At 40.2% G+C, this 23,875-nt stretch overlaps 1 protein-coding gene across 5 annotated transcripts in view; it reads right to left on the bottom strand.

The window, feature by feature from the left end:
* SDCCAG8 (SHH signaling and ciliogenesis regulator SDCCAG8) overlaps positions 1-23,875 on the bottom strand; it is a 110,051-nt gene that overhangs the window by 6,328 nt on the left and 79,848 nt on the right. For all 5 annotated transcript variants that reach the window (XM_065632513.1, XM_065632515.1, XM_065632516.1 and 2 more), the window contains one exon: positions 574-700. In XM_065632513.1, coding sequence (XP_065488585.1) covers positions 574-700 — 127 coding nt within the window. The remainder of the gene's footprint in view (positions 1-573; positions 701-23,875) is intronic.

The raw sequence follows: 23,875 nt of genomic DNA, 5'->3' as shown, positions 1-23,875 counted from the left end.
AGGAAAAGTCAGTCCTGCCAGAGATGCCGTGCAGTGAGGGGTGCGCAGGCAGACGGATTTCACATTCACCAGCTCACACTGAGCTGACTGCTCATGGAGCAGCAGGAAAGAGAAATGACTTAAAAAGAACAAGGGGAAAAAAAAAGAAAATCACGAGGGGGTAGGGGGACTTAAGTCTGACCAATGTCAGCCAAAAGCTCAAAGAAATTATCAACTTCAAGCTACTGTTTAAACATTAATGCTGTTAAAGAACAGATTCCCCTTTTCTCTGAAAAAGGAACGCAAAATCTTATGATAAGAAAGTTTAGGAACTGTCACCAAGAATAACTTCTGCTGTTTTATTGTCACTTCAAAACATTTCCTTCATTTAGTTTAGGTTTAAGTGAGACTCAGATCCAGCTACCAGTCTCCTTCCAATTGCATGAATTTTTATTTTAATTTTTTCATAAGGTAATGCCTTATTTAAACAACAACAGTAACAAAACCCAACAGCTGAAAGGAGACTGCTGGCAGAATTCTCTGCTAAAGCTGCAGAATATTCCCCTCAGACTTCCTTTTCTTTTGGCACTGTACCTGTGTTCGCAGAAACTGCACCTCTTCTGTAAGCAGCTGCTTCTCTTTGAAGAGCTGATTCTGTTTGTTGAGCAACTCCACTAACTGCTGGGCAGTGGCCTGGCAGTGCTTGTCAAGCTGCTGTAACCTGGAAAAAAATAGATAAAAGGGTTGCAGAGCATCTGAAGTTGGAGTTCACAGTAGGAGCTTTGATGTTTGCACTGGCGGGTGCAGCTCCCAGATGACAGAGCTTGGTCTGGTGGTTGGGCTGAGACTCAAGTATTACTCCTAGGATGGGCATTCAATATATTTTATCTTCACACTTTAAACGAGCACTTTTAAAGGTTTTCACTTCTAATTTAGAAACCTCCTCATGACATGACAGTGAATTTGCTTTGCCATTTAGCGTCATCAGCAAAAAACGCAGGACTGCATCCCGATACCTGTCGCTAAGCAAGCGGCACGCGCTGTCCCTGCTTCAATAACCATCTTCCAGAAACACATCCGCTAGCCCAGATTGCAAATCCAAATATCCCAACCCCCTGACAAACTGGGCCTAAAGTGACAAAACCTTTTGTTTTCTGTCTGCTGCTCTACACAACCTGGTTAACATCCAAAACTCATTACAGAACACAACATTTATTTCAGGAAAGCTTCGTGTTAATTAAGAGTGTCAGTGTAGATCCTTTAATAGTGTAAAGGGGATTCCTGGGGAAGGACGTGAAGAGCCCATCACTCCAAAGGTCTTAATAAGGGCTGCAGCACTGAGAGAACAGGCTGCCAGGTATCAGAAGGAGCATGCAGAGGCCTTTTGCTTACACTTGGAAAACAAGTGCCCCAGTTGAGACAACATTGCTGTAGACAGGGCAACTGCACTTCTTCAATGGCACTGCTGTGGCTTGTTATGTCCCCAGTGACTGTTTATTACTTCTGCCTCAAAAAAATTTAAAAAGTCTGCTTGGGACCTGTAGCAAGGGACATAAACACAAATAAACTAGAAATTGTGTTTTTACATAAAATGCATTTCGCTCTTTAAATTAAAGCATTTTTAATTAGAAGTAATTTCGGATAACTTAAAAGCTTCTTGTCTTTAAATAACAGTATTCTAGAGAAAAGCCTACACATCTAAACACTATGCACTTAGGGAACATGAGCCAACTCTGTTTTTGTGAAGGTTAGTTCTGATCTAAACTTTGTACTTACTTTTGTAATCTATTTCTCGCTGAACATATTGAAATACAGCTTTAGCTGAACAAGCTTTTTAGGTTGTATCTCTCATACAGGCTGTGTTTCTAATGGAATTAGTTCTACGCTTACAATAAGACGTGATTTCTGAATCTTTCTACTTTCAGCTCCATGTGGTAGCTTTGACTTGTACAGCTGTCATAGCTAAGCTAATCACTCTGAATATTCACATTCTTAATCAGGATTGTTCAAATAACTGCATTAGTAAACACCCCCAAATTTCTTGAGAAAAAGCTAGTAAAATCTAGCTGAAACAAAATTGCCAAAATCTATGTCAAAAGGAGTATTTACTGATCTGTATCCGCCAGCTAACTTCCGTGTAATTAAACTGCAAGAATCATGTAGCAAAGACTGAATGCCCATATTCCAGTGTCCTGTTACTCTGCTAACATATCCTTGCAAAAGGGATTTGAGGACCATCTCCTGGGAATCAGAACAAAACTACTAAGTGCAGCTAGCTGCAAACATTGACAGCTGGTTGGAAACATCCAACAAAGCAAACAAAACCATTCCCTTATGATAGCGCGGGTACTCTACTACATAGATGCTTAGATGCTCTGTGTCTAATTTCACATTCCCTGTACCTTCCAAACTATACCATGTTGGTACAGGAACTGTTTATACTTCATTTCCTTATTAAAGGTGATTTCAGGGGCCTTGAACTTAAAAAAGCAAACCAAAACTCCCCCAGACAAACGAAACCCCACCTTTGTACTGTTTGGTCTTTAAAGAAAGTAGCTTTTCCATAAGCATCTTGCTCCCAGGGACTATAAGAACAGTATTTCGTGCTGGAGGCCCTGTCGTAGTTTCAGACTGGAGAGCTGAGTTGTGCTCACTACTTTGCCATTGATTTCTACATTCAATTAATAATTTTCCCATTTTGATAGTGTTTCAGTCTTTTTAAAGAACAATCATATGGTCTTTGAGAGACCCTCTTGCACAAAATTATTATTACTGGCAGCTGAAGACAAGGGTAAGTAGATAAACCCCTTGACCCACACCTCTGCAGCAACACGAGCGTTGCCCATCACTGTGGTGGGACCCGTTCTGGCTGCAGGAGCAAAGGCTGGAGACGCAGCTCCGAGGAAAAGCCCTTTTCCTGGCGTGCCGCTCCTCTCCCAGGAAGACAGCTCCAGCTCCAGAGCCACCACTGCAGTACAAGGAACTTCCTCCAGTTCTGGCGCCCAGAGAAAAGTCATTTCCAGCTTATGTGAATTTTACATCAAAACAACACTTTCTACTAGATACTCACAGGCAGTCCATGCAAATTTCAAAACCAATACTTTATACAAGCCTTACTGTGCTCTATTGTAAAGCTCTGTATCCTTTCAGATCATGCAAAGGGTGAGTCAGATAAACTACTGGAAATAGGAAAGTCTTTAATTGTGGCAATACTACTCAGTTATGCTTTTCTGGTTTGTAACTTTACTACCCACCATGTTGCATTTAGACTGCCCCCTTGAGAAGAGGGAGAAAGATGACACAGGCACCCAGCTGGGTTTGACTAACAGGCCACAACTTTTATCATCTGTATCTGTCTCCAGTGCTTGAGTACAGGACTGATAAAATTCTTTTCTACAATTCTGGGTCATGATGGATAAAGAGGGAGAAGTTCTAGTCAGTGCAGATCTCAGTCCGTGAATTCCGAAATTCTGTCTACCAGTCTGCTCTCCCAAAACTGCTGCCAAGCTGGCCCTTGGTCTGCATGCTGGGACTACCAGCCTGCTCCGGTGCATTTAGCTCCCGAGGACAGGCTCTGGGCCCTCTCACAGGATCTGCTATTACGTGTGACATGTGCAGCACAGCTACACATTCCCATATGCATTGTATCTGGCCTGCCTGCTGATCTCGTAAATGATTCAAGATGAGAAATGAACAGCTCCACCCACATTCACTGTACTTCCCATATGTTACAACTGCACATCGATGCCTGCCATCATTTTTACAACTGGGTGACAGAACCTTCTGCACATTTTGCTAATACAAATGAGTGAGGTTGCACAGTCGCCACATTCACTTTGGCAACACCACCTACCACGCAAATGTGTACTGTGTCCTGAGCATCTCAGTGACCACCGTATCCTCACACTCCACTCCAAAGGAAATAATTTTTCCAAAGTTGCAAGGTCTGTAGAGCTGGGATGTTGGGTAGCTGCTCCTCCGTGGCCTTGGAGTGCTGAAGGGCAGGAACTGACTCCACACTCTGCCATGTTACTTCAAGGCACAAGGTGAAGACATGTAGCTCTTGAACTGTGTTCCATTTGGACTACTTACAGGACAACTTGGCACTAAGAAGTAAACTCCCATTTAGTAGTAAGAATAATACCCTTCAAATAATTTTCCATTAACCACTCTAAACCAAAATTCCTATTTCTATATGGAGGCAGGAAAGAGGCAGCTTTGTAAGACAAGTGCTTCCACAGAAGGAGAACAAAACGGAGGCATCACAAACTGTGACGAATCCTTCAAAGTAAATATTTTGCTCTGATTATCAGTACTTGGACCTTGTATGCGGCTTTGTATTAGAACGGCTCCAAGCTACCTTGCTACTTTGTTGAGCTACAACCTGCAGCAGACTACATCTCTCACTCCATACAGCAGAAAAATTTGGATCTGAGACTAGACTATACCCTAGCCTGTCCACAAATGAAATGGAAAGGGATAGATACGTTTTGTTACTTTTTGACAGCTATGGGTAGACAACCACAGCAAGATCCTGCAGAAACTAGGTGAAACATCAAACATAAGGCAGAGCTTTGGCACCAAGGTGAATTCCACCCAGCAGAATAAACCTCCATTGTGTCTACCACCACAAAGCTAGACTGTCACCCATCGCGTTACAATTAGATTGTCCCCTCACCTGTGGCCTACAGATAAACCCCAAAGCTTCCTTCTTTTCTATAAAGACACATTGCTAAAGCAGGGGTACCCGGTAAGGCTCTCGCTGCAAGCTCGCTGCCCTGGGGGCTCACAGGTCCCCAAATGCACAGGCCATCCACAGTGAAGGGAAAAGCTGATACAACCTGTCAGCCTTCCCCTGGGTTTTAAAGTTGATCTGAAAGAAATTCATATACAAGGATCTGTGGGCAGTGTCCATTCGCCCTGCAGTGGGGATTGGTCCTTGACATAGCAGAGGTATTACAAGGTTATTTATTCATTCAGTACAGTCAGGTTACTGATGTAAAACGTTTTCACTCTACTCCATGGAGCTGAGTTTGCTGAGATGGTGTGATTGGATTGCAGCAACCTGCAGCAGCTAAATCACCAAATCCAATAACCATGCTGCATTTACTGGCACACATCTTAATTAGGTTTTAATACAAGTAATCTGATAACTACTTCTGGCCAGCCAGAGCAGAGCTGTCAGAGCTGAAAGGGCTGTTATTGAGCGGCTCGGTCGGTACTGCTGCTTCCCGCCGAAGCCCCCCATCTGCTGGTTGCCATGGTAATGGAGGGCAGCCCATTGCGCCAGCGGCCGCCAGGCCGGGTGCTGTGGCCACCAGGCACCCTGCAGTGAACCCGGGGTGCTGGCCACCCACAGGGGCCACCAGCACCAGGGCCACGGCCCTGCAGGTAAGGAGGTGCCAGGGCTCGGCTTCTGCTGCCCCCCAAAAGTATCAAACCCCAAAATCATGAGAATACGTTACTGTGCAGCAAACTGCCTTTAAAAACTGTTTCTCTCGTCAGGACAAGAGACGAGTGCCAAGCTACTGGTGCCTAAAGTCATTCTCACATCGCTCGTTCGTAGGTGGCCACAACATTCAGAGGCTGCGTCTGGTTACAAGGGGGAAAATTGGGGCAATGTCGCAGAGCCCCGGGATGCTGTGGAGACACAGCTGAAGGGGACTCTGACCCAACATGAAGGTAACACCAGATTTGGTAATCGACCATTTGCAAATCTCGAATGTTTTTAACACACTATGACTTTTAGAAGCAAATGCAGGTTTGAAACAAGCCTGTTACAAAAAGAGGGAGCAAGCCAATTAGAAAAGAAAGCAAAACTCAGCAAATTTTCCATCAGCAAGCTTCTACCCCCATTATCATTTTTTTAGGCCATCCTACAAATTTGCTATAGTGTACTAAAGTGGTAGGAAGCATTTAAGTTGTGGTACTTAACAGACAGTTGTACTATAACACATTAAAGGATGTTTAATTTGTATACTCAAATAGTCAAGAGTCAGGCAATGCCAGAGTGAAGGTTTTCTGTGCAATTCCTTTCCCACTTTGCTTCTCCCCTGTTCAGCATTGCTGATCCCTTCTTCCTGAGGCAATTACCCACCATGACCCTGCTGAACAGTTTCAACCTAAACCACAATTTTTGGCAAGCCTCATAAAATCACAAATAATTTCAGCAGCATCTTAAAACAAAGAAGCATAACACAAGCTTCAGTACAGACTCTGATCACAGGTAGCTCCTGACACAGAGAGAGCAGGGTCTACCTGAGGGAGCCTCCTGCCGTACACAAGTTGATGATCAGGTTTTCTTCGCCCATGTGAGGGTCTTGGAAAGCCAGACTTGCTGCTATGCAAAGAGTGAAGGTGTATGGCTGGTGCCCTTGGTGAGCTTGTTTCAGCAGCCACAAGTGCCCCAGCTGCCGTCACCCCTCACCCCTCTCACAGAGAGGGCAGCACAGGTCCCCTCTGCCTTCCACCTCAACTCTGCTGCTTTTCTGTCTTCCCTTTTCATAACAGAAGTGATGTTGCCTTTTTCATTAAGGCAGCAAAATTTGTATTCACCACTTCTTCATGATCAAAATCAGCTCTATGGACAACTAGGACATTTAAAGCAGTAGCAAAATTAATTCTCATCAGAGTAACCTGCATCTTCATTGTGGTTTGCAGCATTGGCAAATTCACACAGTAAATTTTGAGGTAACTAAATAAGAGTCCATAAATTTAGAAATGCAGACAAATAGTAAATTATCCCCCAAAGTTTCACTATTGTCCTAAATTGCTATTTATTCAACATTTTGAGTTGTAGGTCAGGACCTTGAGACAACCTTGAGTGATGAGCATCTCATAGGAGTCCCCATATACTCCCCAAATTTAAAAGAGAACATCTACACTACCCATCCTTTCTCCCTTCTAACTTAAAAAGCAAAACACTATGATCCACCTTTCTCATGTTAATGAAAGAAACAAAGCACAAGAGAAAAAACGCACAGACCAGAAAAAACACCCAGTAACAGTGAGGAGGAACTAAGGACAGTGAATGATCCTCCTCTCTTCTGTCATACCGTAAGTCCTGAGACAGTTTAGGGCACCCTAAAACAAGTTTCTGCAGCATTCCCCACCCTCTAAAATGCCTATGAAAATTCTGTTGCTGCATAGAAGCCAAGACTCTCATTTCTTCAGGCAGAGAAGGAATGCAATCTATACCATTTCTAGCTTAGTACAGTAAACCCTTGCCCACACTACAGGCAGAACAAACTCATATAACGTATGTTAACAGATGGTAACTAGAGGTTAATATCGCTGGCACAGTTTGGAATCAGACACCTAAGGAGAAAGTGTCCACATTTCACCAGGAAAACCTTGACCTAGGTCATTCTCAACCACTTGATCTTTTTTTTTTCTTCTTTTTTTAAAAATATATATAGGGTAACCTCTAAATTCCCTTTTACTAAAGGTGCTTTTAATTTTTCCACATACTTTTGAAGAAGTGCCTGTAGTACATCATTTCCAATAAGATAACAATCTTTGCATGCCTTAACAACAATTACAAATAGGCTTTAATTAAAAGTTTACACAGGAACAGTAGCTTCCCCTTTGTTTCAGATGTCATCACTGACTATTAGAATACATCTTCACTTCCACAGCTGGTCCAACAGGTTAAACAAATAGATCACGTAGGAAACCTGAGCCTGGATCTATTCCTGGGCTTCTAATAGCTCGTGCCTAACATGCTGAAGAGAGAACATTATCAGCCTGCTCTTTAGCAAGGGGGTGTAGCAGCTGGACTCAGTCAATACGATGGCCACTTTTAGCTCTCCTGGGTTTTAACAGGAAGGAAACAATGAAAGAGAATGGACAGCAGGCCGGAAAATATATAGGTGAAAGCTTCACTCATGTCTATTTGTGTCTGAATCCCTAGGCTGAAGATGAGGCTTTTCCTCCTTTAAAGGAATTCAAAATAATATGATCTGTGATAAGAATATGAACTCTGGATCAGGTTTACTCTAGAGGAAAAATAGTTCTGGTTAGTATTTTCTGCCTACAGTTGAGAAGAGTTTAATAAAACAATTGTCCAAACCATTTAGGCTGACTATTAATTTAGAATGCTGTAAAATACCTTAGGAAAAAAAAGGGGGGGGGGGCAAGACTTGCAGCAGATAATGTTACGGGAATGTAATGAATTTTATAGTCAGAATTTTTTTTTTTAAAGATGTTGACCTCTCTCTGATTTTGTTATGTGGTGGACAGAATAGATTTTGCACAATTTGTCAATCAGAAAACATCCTGGATAATGCTAAGAGATGCAAATCCTATGAATGTGTCAAAAGTGACCCCCTCAAGTTTATAATGATCATTCCACAAAGTGCATATGTGCATTAGTGAAATAATTTTTCTGGCGCTTGTCTTACTAGTTACAATAATTTTTGTCGTTGCTTTACTTTTTGTAAATGTGTGCTCCATTTTCCCACTGCTTACTCTGATTCCTTTTATTTTATTACCAGACAAACTTGAACCTTTACAAATTGCTAGTTGGTGTCCACACAAAACAATCATTATATTCGAGTCAGAGACACTAAGAATTTTCTAATGCAATCTGCCCAAATCTGAACTCTTTCCTTCAGAAACACTTTGCCTTTAAAAAGAAATTCCCAGCATGAACCTTATCAGAAGCGACATGTAACAGACAGTACATGTGGTGTTTGGGCAGGCAGCAGAGAATTAAAAAAGAAGGCTTCACTTTTTCTATCCCATGGCATGTGCAGAATGTACATGTGGCCCAAGCTGACATCAGGCAGTTGAAGCAAAAAAACTGCTAAAAGCATCAGCTTCTGTTAATTTACTTTGTCAGACATTGTCTTAATTAAAAAAACCACTACCACTAGAAAGGGCAGTGCAGCTGAGCTACAACTGCTCTGGTTGTTTCTGACAGTTGCGGTTGCACACTCGCAGACCGGCTTTGGTTTCAGCCCTGCTGCCCTCAGCGAGCCCAGGCTCTGGCTGCAGCCAGAAAGGACCACAGGCTCTGTATTACATACCGCGTAAAGCTTCTCTTCATGTTTATAGCTACTAGTACCTGTGTTTGAAAAGTAAAATGTTTCTCACAAGTGACCTTGCAAACAGGAGCTCACTAGTACCAGGTATAGTCCTTCTGATTTAGTTATCTGCAAGGGAGTCTTCCCAGTTCAATAACTATATATTATAGTCCTTCAAAAATGTTCCTTAGAATAAAAGCCAAGGCAAATAGTTCCACCACTATAAAAATAAGCTGTAAAAATATAAAATATAAAGTGTTAAATATTTATGTAGGCATCACTCATTAGTTCCTTTGCTTAAAGCCCGCCACCTTTATTTTCCATTCCAGAGGTGCAAATATGCCCCTCTTCCTAGTTCTTTTCAAACAAGTGATTTTGCCTGTAAGCTCTGGCAGGTGATACACATTTGCTTATTTTCAGGGTTCACACAGGATTATTGTGGTTTTCATAAATTACCGTGAAAGTAATGATAGATGTAAGATTTGTATGGAGTGTAGTTTTATGCTTATGACATAGAAGAGGAGGAATATGACTTTAAATTGGTGACAGAGATGTTTTTTCTGTGCAGCATATTCAGATAGATATTTTCCATACAAGGCCCCATTGCTCTCTCCACATAGACCAGATTGCTTCTATTTGTGAACTTACCAAGTCTGGCCTCCTCCCCTTCAAATACAGCTCTAGCACACGTCTACTTCCCAAATTTACCCTGCCTAGGAAACAAAAATGAGAATAGGGGGTGCATATTGAGTGAGGATCTAGAGAAACATCTGGGAAGCAGATCAAGGTGGGCAGAGGAGCCTAGGATGTGAGTGAGATGTAGGGAAGAGCTGTGCTCAGGTATATGCAGATATACCCAAGTGACCTGAGGAAGCTTCGGCTTCCCTGTTAGCGCTGGCTGGCCCAGGAAACGTGTTCCCACCTCACAGGAGCTGCTGCTGTCATTCACACACTGCTTCGGACCAGGGCTGTATCCACCTGGAACCAGCCCCAATATCCCCAGGTCCCTCAGTTCACCATGAACTGGTTCTGCAGATACTGAAGGTAAAGTCACCGCATCAGAGAAACAGCAGCTGGGGGGAACATAACATGGAAGACCAAACGTAGGGGAGGTGGTGAGATTACAAAGAAAGATTTTGCATTGAGAAGGGCTGAGGGGAATGGAATTTCATCCTGAGAAAGCAGAAGTTTTCCAGAAAAAGAAAAAAGCTGGAGGATCTGAGCAGTATTGTCAGTCCATCTTCACAGAGCACAGCTTTTGTGAATACAGAGGCCACTTGGTGTTTTGCTTTGGACTATATTAAAAATTTGCATGTGAAGTTAGGGAAAACTGCACACACTGAAGGAAGGCAGGGAAGCATTTACAGAAAATACATCTTTTAAACGTATTTGTACATTATAGACAGTATTACACTCTCTGCAAGAGAGTGGCTATTTCATGATGTGTGTATATCAGTCCAATTGTGCTCTGAATTTACTGCATCAAGCCTAAAAGTTGAACTCAATCATTGTTATGAAACAGAAGAATTTTATTCCTACTTTAGAGGCAAATATCATTCCAGTTATCTTCAGAATAACCATTAACCCCTCCGCAAGAAGAAATACAACTGCAACTGGGCAGTTTAGAGATGAACACATCCAGATCACAGTCAGTGGGAAGGGTCAATGATGCCTTTCTGGTGGCAGCAGCTTAGCCTGTGGATGAGAACAGCTGCTCTAGTGGCTCTGGAAGAGCAGCACAGGGCTGTCGGGAGCACCACGAAAAATGAGCACGGAGGTGGCTCCAGCCCGGCTCACCACACCAGTCAGCAGTCACGGGGCCCAGCACGAGCATCCCACCATGATAAGACCATTGGCACCTTCCAGCAGAATAATTCATTCTGTCTGCAACCGTCCATGAGCATGCACAGACTCTTCTGTTTCCACCATATTTTAATTATTCTAAAAAAAGCAAGCAAAACTATCAGTGTTTTCTTTGCTACAAGCTGAAATAAATGTTATTCTTTTTGTTGCCACATCTTCAATGTAACTATAAGAAAAGAAGAGTACTTCCCCCTTAGATTACACCAAAAGGCCTTGCTTAGTTTTGTTAGGTAAACTAGGCTTTTCTCATATTATTTTCTCTTGCCTTTCAGCAGTAAGCAATGGTAACAGTTTTATGAAACAAATGTTTAAACAAGCAAGCTCAAAAGTCTTGATACGCCTTTGGGAGCTGAACATCCTCACTCACGGAAGTAGTTGGACAATTAAAATTAAGTGCTTAAAATCACTAGTAGTAAATTAATAAAACAAAGCTGTGTCTTTATTTTAAAATATAACCATGGTTTTTGTTCTTCTAAGTAGGGATACAGAAGACAAACACATATGCAAAATGAGAAGCAAGACACCCACTTACTATTAATCAATTACTTTTCTCTCTAAGCCTGGTAACCTCTGGTACCGCCTGCTGCAGTGCAAGCACACCGTTACTCAAAATTCACTGTTGGAAATCCTACATAGAGAAATGCACATTTCTGAATGTGCACCACAGTGCAGGTGAACTGGCAGGCTAATACGGTGCAGACAACGGCCTGGGTTTCTGAAAGACTGGGAATACTCAGCAGATGCCCCGAGAGAGCCCAAGGTTCCCAGTGGGACTCGCTGGTCCGACTCCACTCCTCCTCAACAGCCACCACAAGAGCCTTCCGAAAGATGCTGGTGGTCTTGGCACCACTCTTGGAGGACAACTGTCCATCTCACACCTGGCTCAGCCTCGGCTGAGGCGAGGTAATGAACAGGCTGACAAAACGAACCCAATTCTCCCTCCCCAGGGAGGACACTTTTGATCAGAGCTGAGGAACATATGCAGGCTGGAGCAGGGGGGCAGGCAGGCAGCTCAGGAAAAAGCGTGCGCTGCTGTAACTAAACTGCAGATTAAGCTGAGGACTGCTGTTTCCTAAGCTCCAGATAAGGAGCCTTCTGGAGAGCAAGAAAAAAAAAGTTAAAGAGAAAAAAAGAGCAGTAATTGTACCACACTTCTAAATTATTGTGAACTTAGGCTATATTAGAGTAGCATTTGTCCCAGTTTAAGATAGTATATTTTCCAGCAAAGACCCTCAGTAGGGAAGATGCTTTTGTAGTTAATGGTTTGTTTCTAATGTCTCTTGAAACCATAATGTTACCTGCTCAGTAAGTATTTACATATGAATGAATATTTGGGCGTCCCTCCTATTATCCCACGACACAATAACTGTGATATGGGATCATAACTGTGATATGGGATCATAATCCTCATTTTATTGAGCTCCTTTACCGCTACCTCAGATTTTTAATTTCCTTTGGAAAAAAGAGTATTAGGGAGACAGAACACCTGTAAATGCAGTTTTAAAGAGGCCTGATTTTTTGAGACATACAGAGGAGTTTAGAGTTCTATTGTATGACAGTAAAGAAATGACTAAAACCTATTTCTGTTACAGATCAGGACACAAAAGCCTTCATCCTGATCCAGAATCACTCCCATGAGCTGTAATGTGAACTACAGAGACTCCTATAAAGCACACAAAACCTTACCAAGTGCCCAATCCTGTGTTGCTAAAAACAAAAGGAATTTTGCCTTTATTAGGAGCAGGCCCCTTGTTTGCAAGAAGAACAACTTGTCAAATGGAATACGAATGCCAAGCTGGTATGTTACTGCCACAAGCACAATAGCCCAAATCTTGTTTTTAACTAAACAAATGCCAGAGGGAGCAGTTTTCCTCCAAAATCTGGACATTGGCTACAAATTCAATGAATCCATGTCTCAAACTGTTCACGAAGGATGCAGGAAATTTGCAGAAGGGCACGAGCTTCTCATTTCAAAGAGAGGGAAACTGTATGTTTTCATTACAAAAAAGGAGAGTGTGAAAAAATCCTAACCACACAATAGCTCTCTTTCAAGTACAAAGTTCAGAATCAGATCTCTCAAGTTTCCCGCACGTTAAAAGAAGACCACAGAATAACGACATAAAAATCCTTCACAAAAAAACAACAAGCAAGGATGAAGCAGTACCCGCCTGGGGGCCAATTGCCTCTCCAGCAGCGGTAAGGCTGTTACTAGGCTTGCAGTACCATTTGTTCCATTACACAATCTCCTGAAGCCTTTTACAGAGAGCTAAAACAACTGCCTGTACCAACACGACACATGGCTTTCCATCCCGACTCTTTGCTAATCCAGACGCTCCAACCATCTTTCTTTAAGATGCCATATGGTTGGCAGAAGCCTGTAGATCTAGCAGCACATCTGCTTGTATGTTACTTCTCCCCTCCAACTCCCCCCTCCACACCACAAAAGAGAGAGCAAATAATTATTTAACGTGTAACCAGTTAAATTGCATTTAAAGAGGACGGGAATTATTTAGCTCTAGATATTTTAAAAATACAGGTTGCTGCAGAAGATCATTTGTCTCTCAGTGGTTTGAGAAACACAGAGAAACAAAACAAAGAAATGAAAGGCACACGGGCAAAATGATTGCTGCATTTGAATTATTTAAATGACTGCCATTTCAGACCTTATGCCTGAAGATTTATTTCCCACATTAGTGTGCCACTGAAGAAGGGACTGAATTTTCTCTCTGCTTTTGTCGGAGGTGAATCAGACAAGCAGACAAGGAAACTATAATACACCAAACCATGCTTTGTTAGGCAAGCAGAGTGAGTCTGTATGCTAATGACTCTGCAGGAAGACACTGACACGCTGATTTTTTTGGTGTGATGAGCAAAGATTACTGACACTGTTGAAATCCTGGTTGCACTAGCATGCAGGCATCCAGGTTGTCTCTTTAGAATCCAGACGCTAGGAAGACAGGCTGCAAAAATAATTTTGTTAGTGATGAGTTATCATTTGACCATTTATGACATAATTGACTACAACAGAAAGTATACACTTTGGAGCCTCAAATTAAAAAACAAAAAAACCCAACTAAAAACTTAAAACATAGAAATTATAAATAAATGCTCCTATAAAACTCTCACCAACCACTCTGTGATGAATAACCATCTCAGTTAACAAAGGACAGGCAGAGATGGAAATGTGTAAGGACAGACGGCACAATTTTGCAATTCTGTCTGCTGAGGATTTGCAGCACCTTTTGTTCAGAAAAACTATTTCCTCATTCAACTTTTCATGCATCAGTAAAATAAGACATCAAAGAGATAAAAGATAACAGCTCTACCTCAAATGCTGCTCACATGTATTGTTCGTGTGATTATCTGTGCAGAGAGAAGCAGAATGTAGCATAAGGCCCATGAAGCACGTGTGTATGTTCTACCTTTTTTCCAGAAGAATATAAAATAGGCAAGTATTTGCTCCAAATAGTTTCCCCACATCAACTCCCCATTGCAATGAGCACAGAACGTGCCTCTGCCTTCACAAAACCAGCTTTCCTTACAATATGGGAATGCTTGTGTTCACCTAGATAATGTACAAATTGTTTTTTCCCCCTCAGCTATTTAGGAGTTAGAGCTCCTAAACAAACGAAGGGGAGACTCTGTCCTACCCTCACAGAAAGAGCAGACCAGTGTTGAAGCTTTGGTTCAAACCAGCACTTTTGAGGACACAATACTCAGTTTCTAAGCTGCTTATTTATGGCTAGTACTTTCCTTTTCCCCACTCTCTGTCTCAAGGCTATTTTAAATTTCATCAAAATTGCTTTGGCTAGTTCTAGATAAAAATAAAATTCAAAAGCGACCTCCTCCTCCCATAATTCCTTGTCTTTTTCTCTCTTTTCCTTAAGAAAAAGATGACAGAAGTTCAAAACACTTGAATTTCAGAACGTAAAAATGATGCAATATATTCAATGATGTAGCAATTTAGCTTAGTTTAATTTTGACAGGGCTTGATTTACCATCTATAATAAATAAAGAACTGTATAGAAAGTGTTTACAGTAACAAGAAATGTTTATAAATAACTACAGATTAAGATTTCAGTTAGTTCTATGCATATTCTTCAAAACTTTCAAATTATGAAATTATTTTTTTAAAAAATTCAACAAAAAACTTCCCCAATCTCTTGGATGAATCTCTTTCAGACCTTGTGTGTTTTGCACTCATTTCTGATCATTAATTTGTTTTCATTCCAGGTGTTAATGCCCAGGCCTGGCCCACCTGCCCAAATCTTCTTAGAGGACTCTGGGAGATGAGAGAGAAATTTTTTTCCAATCATCTGATTGTACACCTTAACTCTCTTTATTTTCTTGGACAGAGGGGTTTTTGCATTTTCCTGAAAGATTCTCAATAACACAATGAGCCTAAAAATACCTGTTTTATCCATTGGATGGCTTTGGATAGAAAGCAATTATCAACCCAGCAGGATGTCTTCTGAACTGGTCAGGTCAAACCCGCTCGTCCATGAGCACATTTGGTATGTCTCTGAACATCAGCTGTGAGTGAAGTTCCAGAGGACAATGTGCTTGGAGAGGGGCCGCACAGGCTCTCTCACCCCACCCCAATCCCACACCAGCAAGTTCCAGTACTGCCCTCCCTTCAATTAAAGCCTGTGCAAACATCAGAAACAGAATTTCAGAAACACAGGGGCTGGCCAACAGAGGTCCTTTGCATATATGAAACATGCTTTGGATTAAGTAATTCAGAAATTAAATTTACCGTTTAGGCAAAACATATGGTCCTGGATTTAGGTATGACAAAATGAACTTTATATAAGTGCTATATCTTCTTGTCCCAGAACAGGTGAATGAAAAGAAACCATAGGTGAAGTCTCAGCCAAGACCTGCTGCAAGCAGACTACTGTAGAAATAACGTAAATTTTGCAATTCCTGTTTTAGTATCATTTCTAGTTCTGGATGGTGACTTCACCTCCTTAATTTTAAGGATACAATAAGAAAAATACATCTTACAGAGAAATTAAGTAAACAACAAGCTATCTGAAAGATTTCTACAAGTGTCACAATATTCAAATTATTCTAATGTAATCAGTTTTTATTATTTTAACTCTTAGGTAATCTTTTAATAATCAGGGTGATTATTCTGTATTGCCTAGAAGCTTGCCTTGCTTATGTGCATTAAACAATCCCAAGTAGTGAACTTTTGTTCTTTGTTTTGTTTTCTTTTTAAGAAGCCAAACAAATTTGGCTTTTGCTTGTATATTCTAAAGCTTGTCATTAAATTGAAAAGAACATTACAGATTAAATAAGGGAAAACACAGAAATTGCAAAAATGTCCAAGATGTTCTGCAGTATTGAAGTTCCAAATTTCTACAAGTGTCAGCTCTGGAACCATTATTTGGGCTTTTAAACTTTGCCTTCCTCATCCAACACACACACATCAGCCTCCATGTTGCAGCTGGTAACATACGAAGTGCACATGAAGAAAACACTCCCTGATGAATTATTACTTATTCAATAATGACATCTATTTTACATATACATATTTTACCATAACAATCTGCACTTCCATTTATTTCTACAGCTTTGTAACATTTTTTCTTCTGAAATTTTACTTGCAATCTGATGTCTACTCCACCACAGCACTGTTATAATCAAAATTAATAGGTCAACATAGTCTTCTAAAATTAATCTCTGATCTCAAAGGTACATTTGAACATTTGGGGATCTCTCTTCAGATGCTGACAGGGAGGCATGTGAGCGGATGTAGAGAGAATCTGGATATATGGTTCACATATGGGCCTAACAAGAGCAATCTCTTCATATAAAGACACTATTTCTCATGCTAAGTCTACATTGTTTTCTAATGTCAGCTGAAAGGAATGTTGGAATCTGGGACAGTTTTCCGCATCAGAGTCTGTTACTTAACTGCCTGATTTCAGAATTATTGTCTCTTTTCATAGGACCTCTGTAGTTTGGGTTTTTTGTTTTAGGGGGTTGGGCTGAATGTTTAAGACTACCAATGCTACACTCTCTTGGGAAATCTTATTCTTCTACCCAAAGCACCCTGAAATCACTAAGGCACCCCAACTGACAAAGGATTTTTTTTTCAATGTTGCATTTGAACCGTGAGGTTATCACTGATTCAACTGTTACAAAATAAAATTGGTATTTGGGATTGCCAACTACTGAACGTTTTCGAGCACAAGTCCTTCCTCTGAGTCTAGATCCAAATACACAGGTCCCGGGCACAATGCTACACTAGTTGTATTTTAGGGCTTCCTTTTGTACAGCACAGACTGATATGTCAGCACAAGACAAAAGCAATGGGTAGGAAGAAGTGGAAAACAAATCTTGGTTGCTAAGTTAGCCTGTCATGTAGCAGAAGTTTTTGTGAAGCCACATATCACATGACCCAAAGGCTCATTTTGCTCAGAAAGCTACAGCTTAGTTACGAAAAGTAGTGCAGTAGAAAGGAAATCCAGTTGCAAACATGCAGAAGGTAGGACTTGGACTATCACTTATTGTGGGAAAATCTGTTGCTTTACCCTGATGAGCGTACAGCCGTACCTGACGCACAATAATTTTGCTCAGAGAGGTCTGGAAGAAAAGCCCTAGCATCCATTAATGCCCACCACTAGTAACACACAGCGATTCCACAGCTTTATCCTAGAAGATGCTAGAAAAGATGAGTACAGTGTAATTTCCACACAGCACACAAAGGACCTGAAACCGGCAATGCCAGGATCTGTACCACAGTATGAGTAAAACTGAAATGCAACACTTGGAGAAGAACTGCCATGGGTCAAACCAAAATGCTCAGAAGTCTCAGATAGCTGCCAGAACTCAAAGCATTCAGAGGATCAGGAAATGACCAGAACTCACATTTTACGGATTAAATAACTGAGGAAAAACAAACCCAGTAGCCCCTCTGAGCTGTGCAATCCTACGCAACAGCATCAACTGATGGAAAAAAAGCACTGGAATAAGGAACAAAACACGCAAACGTATGAGCTGCTGTCCAAGCCGACCTTAACTTCGGGAAAATGCTCAGGCAAGGAGGTCAAAGACAAAAGTTGCCTTTTAGAGCCTCTAAATTATTTTGCAGTGAAGTCATTACCAAGACAAAGGGGCTTAATGGCTTGCAGCTACCTGTGAGTCACAGGGTTCACAGGCAGGTCTTCATTTAGCTCCCCGCACCCAAAAGAAATGAAAAATTCTTTTTAATTCAGGGTCTTAATTAGGATGATAATTGGAAGAAATCCCAAACCATCACACTTGAAAATAACAACCTATGTGTTTACATCCAGACTCTTTTGTAGCATATTGTGGGGAGAAAACTAAGACTTGAAGTGCACTAAACATAGTACTCTACCTTACCTAGTGGGGATCTGAACTTGGTTCCAAGTTTTGAAGGAGTCCAGGCCTTTTGAGGGAACTTAGCCAGGAATTCAGGCAAAGCTTTCTTCAAAGGACAGAGAGGCTTGATTTTTTTTTTTTCTTTGTGCTCCTTTTTACGTAAAAGCAACAACTCTGATTTGTGAGCACAAAATTTTGAAAGGAAGGGAGGAAACATCATTACAAATAGCAAACAAAGCTTTCAGTTTATGAATCTACTATTTCATCCATGAAATATCCAGGTTGCCTTCATCATCATTTCCAAAACGCCACATAATATAAGGCAACAATGGAATACCAGGCTGGTCTGTTTCCCATATTTTTAGTTGGCTCAGCTGGAAAGTGAATCCAGGCTATTGCCCCAGGATGAGTGAATAATTTAACTCAAAAGCAATTTTGCACAAAATTACTTTCACAACTGGAGGGAGGGGGGGAAAAAAAGGCATGGCTAGTCAGACTACTTTCTAAAGGTTAGGATTAGATTTCTCCCCACCCCCCTACCTAAACTAGTATCATCTGCAAAGTTTAGTTCACAGTGTTACTGTTAAATAAGCGAGATATAAAACTTGACATCAAAACACCAAGCTTTTCTGTGCCAAGAGCTACCTGCCCATGCACAAAGTGTCACACAGAACACTTATGCATTATATCCCAAACAATACTGCACCGTCTGGGGTGAAACCTCTGCTCAGGAGTAAAATCTATGCTGAAATGCAAGACAACAATCCCCAAACTGCACACTGATATTTAGAAGAGGTCTGTTGCATGTGGAACTGGTTTTGATCTTTAGATCATAAACTCCTGGAGGCACAGATCTTCTTTAATTACATGACTACAAAGCACCATGTGTTTCCATTATGCTATTTAAATAATAGATTTAATTTGAATTTACATTTGTTGATGTAAACATTACTGACTCTATCATTACCCTCCAATCTGATGCAGAAAGTCACTGAAGTATTAGGAAAAAATTCCTTCCCATAAAGATTATAACGGACAGAATTCCCAAATGTGCTATTTGAAAATATGAATAGAAATTAGCTTAATAAGAAAGAATAAATTTCACTGGAACAGAATTTTTAAGATTATATTTTCACACGAATATCACTAACGTGTCAGGTAACCCTCATTTTTAATTTTGCTCTACAGTTACCTATTGTCTTTACGGGACTGAATGAATTCAGATGTTTCCAGCAACCAAAGTTCCACTGATTATTAAAGGGAAAGAAAGCAGCATGGGAAGGAACACTCATTTATCTTGCAACACTGCTTTAACCGAAGTGGAACTGGGAGGGTTGCTAATGAATTTAACTATCAGGACTCTAATCAGTTCTGCTTTTTACCAAAATTAATACTACCTCTGTTTTTGCACAAACAATCCCTGTTACTTAAAACTTTGTTTGGGGCAGCTTCTGTACACAGGTGGGGCTCAAAAGGAACAGAGCAGTGCGGGGTCCAGAGACAATTCAGAGAAGAACAGTTCAGAGGTAAACATTTTAAGACAACAATGTAAGGTAAGCTTTGCAAATGCACTGTTAATAGAAAAAAAAAAATACAAAACCCACCCCCACACAAACAAAAACCAACCAACCACAACAAAAAACCCCAAACAAACCAACACACCACAAAAACCCAACACCCTGGACTACTGCTGAACAATAGGGATTTTAATTTCATTTTTTAGATGAACTACAAGCACTTACAACCTTTGCTATAATGTCTCCATTTGGGAGAATCTAGGCAAAATGAAGAAAAACATTGATGTACCATATAGGTGGGATGTATTGTTCAGTTTGTGTCATTTTGCTATTAAAAAAATTTCAAATAGTGGAGCTTGCAAATTATATCTAATCGGAACATCAAAGCACTAATAATAATTAACAACAACAAAGTATAAAAATTGTCAAAATAGAGGCAGTTGAAAGTGGGAACAGACAGCCAAGATAGAGTGAAAAGTAATAATATTGTGTAAAGACTATTGGCTTTTGGTTTTGATCATGTAACTCAGAAGGCAACTGAGCAAACAAGTAAGTCGCATGAAAAATTTTGAGCAAGCAGAGGTTGTTGTTATCTGTGTACATAACAAAAACCATTTTTTTTCCCCCACAAGATCTAGAAATCTTCAGAGCATTTTTACCAGGAAACACTCCTTCCACATGTTTTATAGAGATGGACTACCTAGAATTATCCTAAGCCAAGAAAAGCATGAAAAGGTAAAAGGAAAAAGAACAGAGAACAGCACTGTAGTAAGTCTTTTTCTTCTTTTGTTTTTAAAGAAGCGTTTTTCTTCTTCCATATTACTTCATGGATTATTTGTCTGGTAGTATGTGATTCCCTCTGACCCACTCTTTCTTTTCCTTTTGTGCTTACACTAACCTGCAGAAAGAAAGAGTGGAAATACAGGGCCTTCGGTCTGATCTAAAAAACACATAGGCAGAAAATCCTGGATGTAAGTAGAAAGATGATGGCCAGGCAAAACCAAATGAGTATTTAAGTGCTAGATTTGACAAAAGGAAGTTTCCTTATTAGACCCAGATCACCACAAACAGTCCCAACAGTGAGAGCGCACTCAACACTGTAGGTGAAGGATCACCTGGAATTCACATTATCTTGGATTTTTGATCACATCATCAACAAATGCATGTACTTATGGTAAGGCACGCTAAACTGCAAAAGTAAAGGGTAATAAATATGTGAAAAGTGCAAGACTGACAGCTTTATTAATACTTTGCACATGGGAAAGAGAACCACTATAACTTATTTTGCTCTTGATCTTGTCCACTTCTCTATCCTTAATCTCATTTGCGCCAACCCTGTAAAATTCCTTTGTAAAAACTGAGTTTTCTTTAGATATTTGCAACTTTGGAATCATGTTTGGAAAAAAACACAGCAACTAACCATTTCCAATATGTAACACAATATGAATCTCTCCTTTTGGAGAGGGTGGTAAAAAAGCTTATTAAGTTTCTTTAAATATCAAGTTGGTACGTGCTTATGTTCTATCAGATGTTAAACATTCTCCTTTAACTGCAAGTGACTTACACAGTTGTATACAAAATTGGATGGCCAAGCCATAGGCACTATTTTTAAAAGGCAAGCTCAGACATTAGTAGAACTTTCAAGAATATCACAATATATTTACCATAAAAGCAATTGTTCCAAGATGGTCCTAGGGCCTGGATGTTTACTGCAATACTTTTGTGACCTAGTAAGTGTTCAGACAAGCCTATACAACTACTCTTTCAGTCAAACACGAAGGGAGGCAGAGCGGGAGATACCTTTACATACGGTGGAGTCCTTGAAGAGTTTGGTTTTCTTTAAGAATGATGGAGTCTTTCTTCCTTTAAACTGATACATGAAGGTACCAGTTCTGGTGCAGTAGCTGTGTTACCAGCTCCTGGACTAGTTACAGTAGGACTAAATACCAACATTCAGTTGCCTAGATCAGAATAATGTCCTTATAAATATTAATATTACTAAAAAAACCCCTAAAAATAGTATTTCACAACCTTTGATTATATTTCAATTTAGTGCCTATAAAGAGAGAGGAATTTCAACATTCCTGCAAATGAGAAGGAGTAATGCAGTCTTGGTTCTTGCCACAGAGTATTGATTTTACATATATTTACAAGAAAATCGCTATTTGAGCTTTTCATGTAGCAGTCCCTTTCTTAGTAATGCTACGAAAGACTTTGCTTCTTTTGATACAGCTTGAAAACAATCCTGTAAATACTGAAGAAGCTGATGACTTAACTGATTATAGTGTTTTATATTGAGGTAGAGAAGGGAGAAAAAGGAAGTTATTTCCATAGTAGTGAACTGCACAAAGTGCTTTTTCCCAAACAAAATTTCTGCTTGTAACATTTAGATTGATTTATATTGAGATCATTTCATTGTTCACCAACATTAACTTCTTCAGCTATTTCTTTCTCTGTCAATAAAGGAGTCTTCTAGGTTAGGACAAACATGGTTCTGTACACCTTTCCCTAACACATTACAAATTTGGAAGCACTAGCCTTCAAGAATTAACCTTCACAGAACATGGAACTATTCCAAAAACACATCAGGGCTAACCTAGAAGCAGCTTCTAAGGTTCTCCTACAAAAGACTCAAGTGTTTACCAACCATACAGACACAGTGCTGTTGAAATACAGTCTTCCCTGTGGTGGGCCACATAAAACACAATAATGCAGTGAAAGGAAAATGTATTCAAGATGTAGTGATCAAAGCCCTTCTCTTACTAGAGGTGCCATAGGATTCCTAACAGTTCAGCAGAACAGAGGACTTCTAAAAAAGGAGTTTTGTCTGAAAGAGTCTCAAATATTGTATTTTGCACAGCACTCAATTTATTCAAGTCAAAGGAGAACTATCAAGCAGACCTTACTGGGATTTGGATCTTTTGTTCCAGAAAATCTGAAATTTCAAACACAAGCCTTGGGTAACTGACCATCAGTCCAATTTAGAACAACAAACTCAAAGACAATGATTTTCAGCTTCAATATATATTTCTGGATGTCAACTAGAACTGTAAAGAGTAAAGGAGAGTATGGATGGGTATTGCCCCACAGTGATCATTATGGTGTCCTTCCATTTTCAAAGACAAAGTTTCACATACAGAAATGTTGGTTTTAATTTCCAAGTCATATTATCTTACATAATGATATACTCCTTATAAAATGAGCAAAGAAATATATCTGAACAGGGCACTGTCACAAATAATTGCCTGCTGCAATTAACATTTTTGCCATGAAGTCTGGAATTCTTCATGCTATGTTCTAATTCAGTGGCTTCTACTTTTGTTATTCGCTACCAAATTCTCTGAACTGAGCAATGTCAAGAGGTCAACAATCGCATTATTTAGAATACACCATGAGAGTGACCCTATATGATATCTTCAATTTCTCCTCTTTGATCATCCCTTTATTTGACTGTATTTCAGTAAATTATCCATGTAGTTTTTATTTTGACAGCTCTCTTTACAGCAGTAAAACAAAATGTGTGCATTGCAAATGGCAAAGATTCAAATTTCAGCTATGTTTATCCAAAATAGCACTGAACTGCTTCTGTACTTATGCTATACTGCCTACAGCCTTACGGAAGGGGAGACAGATGGGATGAATTTAGCAGGGAAACAGCTGTGGCTTGAAGAAGAGACAAGCAAAAGTTTTGCTATCAGGCTTCATTATGTATCAAGGTACCAGTAAAATGTGTATCCGTAAGGCAGCCAAAAAAGTGTTTTTCATTTGACTAGTGATAATTACCTTTTCTCAACAGCTGACAATGTTCTAAGCAGCATTAAATAGGTATAATAATTAAGCAATAAGATAAGACAGGCAGTGCCTTGCTGGGGATTATTGCTTGCCTCGGGTATGTTGTGAGGCACAAGGCTGAAGGGTGAGTGACTTCGGCCACCTGAGAAATGTAATAATCCCCCAGAAATGAACTGCCTGGAGTAGCTTCTTGCTATTAAAAATGGAAATTTAAAAAGGACAAAATGTTAGACACATTTCCTGTGGATTTTATTGACGTGGGTTGATGTTACAGAAAGTCAATGAAGAAATTCCATTTCTGACCAGCCTATAAAAGCCCTTTCCCAAGGATACATATGCCTCTGC

This window comes from Caloenas nicobarica, chromosome 3 (assembly GCF_036013445.1).
Source record: "Caloenas nicobarica isolate bCalNic1 chromosome 3, bCalNic1.hap1, whole genome shotgun sequence".
Classification (NCBI taxonomy): Eukaryota; Metazoa; Chordata; class Aves; order Columbiformes; family Columbidae; genus Caloenas; species Caloenas nicobarica.
This window is presented reverse-complemented; position numbering and strand designations above follow the sequence as displayed.